This window comes from Macadamia integrifolia, chromosome 14 (assembly GCF_013358625.1).
Source record: "Macadamia integrifolia cultivar HAES 741 chromosome 14, SCU_Mint_v3, whole genome shotgun sequence".
Taxonomy (NCBI): Eukaryota; Viridiplantae; Streptophyta; class Magnoliopsida; order Proteales; family Proteaceae; genus Macadamia; species Macadamia integrifolia.
Genome location: NC_056570.1, coordinates 7,260,731 through 7,265,461, shown reverse-complemented (window position 1 = coordinate 7,265,461; position 4,731 = coordinate 7,260,731). Strand labels below are relative to the sequence as shown.

General features: G+C 38.7%; 1 protein-coding gene across 2 annotated transcripts in view; it reads left to right on the top strand.

The window, feature by feature from the left end:
- LOC122061832 (golgin candidate 4) overlaps window positions 1-3,651 on the top strand; it is a 23,074-nt gene extending 19,423 nt beyond the window's left edge. For both annotated transcript variants that reach the window (XM_042625322.1, XM_042625324.1), the window contains exons 12-15: window positions 492-694; window positions 1,065-1,119; window positions 1,555-1,740; window positions 3,133-3,651. In XM_042625322.1, the coding sequence (XP_042481256.1) occupies window positions 492-694; window positions 1,065-1,119; window positions 1,555-1,740; window positions 3,133-3,456 (768 nt within the window). In that variant the 3' untranslated portion in view covers window positions 3,457-3,651. The remainder of the gene's footprint in view (window positions 1-491; window positions 695-1,064; window positions 1,120-1,554; window positions 1,741-3,132) is intronic.
- Window positions 3,652-4,731: the final 1,080 nt, after the last annotated feature.

Genomic DNA, 4,731 nt, shown 5'->3' with positions numbered 1-4,731 from the left:
ACACATCTAATTTTTTTTTTTCGAACACCACCAGTTTTGTTCTTGAATTTCTGTATTATCAGAAGATATTCTGTTTTTGACTTTTGGCCGTTCAACTTCTTCTATGTTCTCTTGAGTTGAAGATTGTGTATCAATGTAGTGTTATATTTGAATATTACACTAGTATCTTTGCACAACTATGATCTTTATTATAAGAATTTTGACTTTGGGAAGAATCACGTGTACATGATTGCTGAAAAATGCATTGTATCTGGAAATGGCCCGTTATGTCTGGAAGTACTAATCCCTGTTTTACCTATTATTAATGCTGTTGTCTTATTGCAATACTAAGATTTCTGTAAGTCCATTTGGGTGAACTTCACATGCTTGCTTGAACACTAGAACATCCTAGACTTTTTCCTGCAACTGAGAATTTGTAGTTTTTTTTTTTTTTTTTTCCTGGATGATTCGAAGCCATGTTCGGGAAATCTGACCTGTGATACTTTCACTAGGATGCAAATCAACGGGTGGAGATATCAAAGCAGGAAAAGGAAGAAATAGTGGCTAAACTTTCACAAGCAGAAAGGATGATATCTGAAGGAAAACGAACCACACAAAAGCTTGAGGAAGACAATATAAAATTACGCCGCGCTCTTGAGCAGAGCATGACCAGACTTAACAGGATGTCAATGGATTCAGATTACTTTGTTGACAGGTTAGCTTTTTCGACTTGTAAGTTGACTGTTCCCCATGTTTCCTAGTCTTTTGCTTGTGAATATAAATATGGCTTGTGGCTAATGTTTCTTTGGTGAAAGAATTATTAGTTAAAGGAAAAAGGGTGGCATATTCTGTTAAATTGTTACCTAAATGAAATATTGAACTTTGTCGAAAAAGGGAGAAAAAAAAATACCCCTCTTCTTTTTGGGATAATATTAGTGCACCAAACCACATCTTTTGATAAATTTGGTAGGAAAAAAATCTAGAAGCAAAGATGACGTTATCTTTATTATTGTTGGCCCTCTTTTTTGTTTTTGGATAAGATGAATGACATGGAGTTCTAATGATGGATATTTATACTATTGCAGGCGCATTGTGATTAAATTACTTGTGACCTACTTCCAGAGAAACCACAGTAAAGAGGTATATGATTTCATATCTGAAGTGGAATAGTTGCTTCAGGTTGTGAGTATTGTCAAACCCATCTCTTCATCTTCTGTACACGAGTAAAACATTGCAGGCCTAGAATATCATTTGGGTTTATCTTGTCTAGGAGATTTTATTGGGAAACCCTTGCCCATGAATATAGTTCGGTGCTGTGCCATCTATTTGCACACTATGAGTGTGAGGTGAGAGGAAAATGAATGGGCCACATTGTACGTCCTCAAACTAGATTATGTGATCATCTAGTCTGGTCAGTGAGTATAGACCAGCCTTCTTGTGCCCATCAAACGGTCTTGGTTGTTTCCAATTCCTAGGCATCATGCATAACAGATGCCAAAGGGATGGCTTTTCCCATTCAGAATAGGGTTCCATTTGACAAGACTCAATAACCATATGTTGAATTTTGGATACCAGGTTCTTGATCTTATGGTTAGAATGTTGGGATTCTCTGAGGAGGACAAGCAGAGAATAGGTGTTGCTCATCAAGGTGCAGGTAAAGGTGTTGTTCGAGGAGTCTTGGGCCTACCTGGTCGTCTAGTTGGTGGCATCTTGGGAGGAGGCTCACCTGAATCACATAGTCATGTGCCATCTGAAAACCAGGTAAAGCAGTTCTTTTTTGTTGGTTGCTCCTCCAATCATTATAGGTATCTTTTCCCCCTTTTTAAAGGTATTTGGTCACTTCCTGGAAAAACAGTTAATTTAAGTCAGTCAGGCGAGGGGCAGATAATGAACTGGTTCCTAGCCAACCAGCTCACAAGTTGCTTCCCTTTTGGTTTCATGAATGTAGAAAGTTTAGAAGTTTTTCCTTTTATGTAGCTCCAGAACTTGTGGGTTTTTTGGTTTACTTCTCAAGAGGACTCCTTGTTGAAATATGGATCCAGTTCATGAAAAGGGTCCTTATAGCAAATAAAACAAAATTAAAATTGGGAAAGACTTATGAATTTATCAAGAGTAATTGAAAACGTGCCTACCCTTATACAGCTGGATTGTCATGAGTTTTGCCTTTTGGACTGCAATTACTTGTATAAAAAAGAACCAGGTAAGGGACTTGAAAGTCTTCGTTTGGGCTGATAGGCCTCCTCATTCTTTTCGACTGCCAGATCACAGCAGCCAATAAGCCAATTGAGTGTCAAAATGGACATGATGATGAATTTTGAGAACTTAATTCCCGTTTAGTGTTACGAATGTGGGCAAGACTCTCTAACGTCTACTTCTCCAGTTGAAGGGTCTTTTCCTACATGAGAATGTCTCATTTTGTTACCCATCTTGTCGGCAAAATGAGAATGTCAGACCAAATCACACATCCAGTAGGGCTCCTGGAGCTTAGAAAGACGAAAAAACTGTATATTTTGAAGAACATAAAAACAATACTAAGTCTACATTATGAAGTCTTGTAAACTTACTTTAACATATCATGAATGAATTAATAGTGCTTGGACCATGGTTCTAAAAATCGGATCGGATCTGTTAGCATTGGAAGGATTGGATTGGTATCGGCCTTGACTGATCCCTGATTTTGACCATTCCGAACCTGATACACAAGTACAGTTCAAGGGTAAAAATGTAATAAAAATTGATTTTTATTAAAAAGTAGGGATAAATCTGTCTGAGACAGTCCGATCCAGATTGTTATTGGCCTTGACCGATCCTGAGACTGATCCCAAGTTTTAGAACCTTGGCTTGGAGCCTTGGACTGTTAAGAACGACACATGTGATCCATTGTTAGGGCCAAGACATCTCTTTCAAAATGAATATGTAGATGTATTTGGTTGTTTGTTATGCTTTCCCCTTTTTATTTCCAAATTTTTATAATTTTGAGGATGTACCTTTTCTGCTTTATTTTTCTCATTTCGAATAAAACATTAAAGCTTCCTCTTGTATGCTTAAACAATTAGATTCCTGCTCTTCATTATTTCTTTTGTTTTTGAAAACTGCAACCTTAGCGAGTTAGTTAATGCAAATGTTCATTCTCTGATATGGTTTATTCCCCAGTCCTTTGCAGATCTATGGGTTGATTTTCTTCTCAAAGAGACTGAAGAAAGAGAGAGAAGGGAAGCTGCGGAAGCCACTGCAGTATCCAAGGATAGCCCATGGAGAAGCCCAATCAGCACAGGGTCAGCTGGTGCAGTGCTTGATCATCGAACAAGCGCAGCTAATGCTGCTTCTGGTTTTTCTAGAGGCCATCGATTTCAAGGCCAGGACCCAAGCCCTAGTACATCTCGGGGAAACATGCTGCAACTAGAACACTCTGAGACCGAGTTCTCAACAGTTCCTCTTACATCATCAGTTTCGTCACCTTCAGAAAAAGGTTTTTGAATCGCAAGGTTTCTTCCAAGATACTGAAATGATGGAGGCTTGTAATTAGGTAAAGGTACAAATTATTTTTCGACATATTTTATGTAGTTTTCTTAATCAATTCTTTAATCCATTTGTTCAAATGCAGAGGTTGTTCAGAATTACTGTATAGACACCATTCAAAGGAATGCAATACTGAATATCGCTTTTATGTGACATTTTGCGTGAACCATCTAATTGGTGTGCAGATACAATATCAATTCATCATTTGCTATGTGTAAGTCCAGTTTGAATTCCATTGAGAAGGTATAAATTACTGTCCAGGATATTTGGAGCATCAAAAAGGTAGGGCAGTGTTTCCAAAGAGGAGAAAAAGGCATTTGTTTTTTAATCCATTCTCAACGACCACCATTGTGAGAGTCCATGGGGACATCCTCTGCATAATTGGTCACCTGATTTACATTATTTTGCATCTTTGACAAACGATCTGCTGCTTGGTTTGTTTATGGTAGGCAAACTTGTAGCTGTTCCAGGCATCGGTTTTAAAACAGGACCAACCGGCGGTTGAACCAAAAAAACTGGAACTTGGGTTTGTGGGGGGGGGGAGGTTGGTTTCCCCTTTTTTTGGTTTGATCTATTGTATGGTTTTACAGACACTACCATGATCTATGGAAAGGGGTATTTATTCCCAAGTGAGACTATGGCCTCTTTGGTGAGGCAATGTGAATCCTTTACTGTTTATGTTTGGTTGTTGAAAAAAGTTGAGAGGGTTTCCTCTTTTTCTTTTTTTTGGGGGGGGGGGGGGGGGGGAATGGGAGACACTTTCTCACACTTGAAAGAAAGTGTATGAGAAAGTGTAGACCTTGGGAAATTGTGCTTTTCTCATACACTTTATCATTCTTTGGGCAAGATGGTTTCATACTTTCATGTACGTATAGGACACCGAAGTTATTTCATATAAAGAGGAGAGATAGAAAGATAGAAGATGGTGCTAGCGTACCTCCCCTAGAGGCTTAGAGAAAATTTCCCTCACAATCAAACATTCTTGTTAAGTGTGATTTAATTTTTACTTCCCTACACTCTTGACAGTCAAATACAGGCTTAGAGATGGTTCTGATGGCCAACAGTTGCATATCTAATTATTGCTTTTGATTCCATCACTAATGTTACCGAGGATGAGGCCAGATCGCTCTTCTGATGCTCTTCAAGTGGCTTGCAGCCAATGGGATAAATGGGTTCTGCAATGGAGCCCTTCGGATTAGGTTCCCAACCTCCATTCTTGTGCTGATACACGAG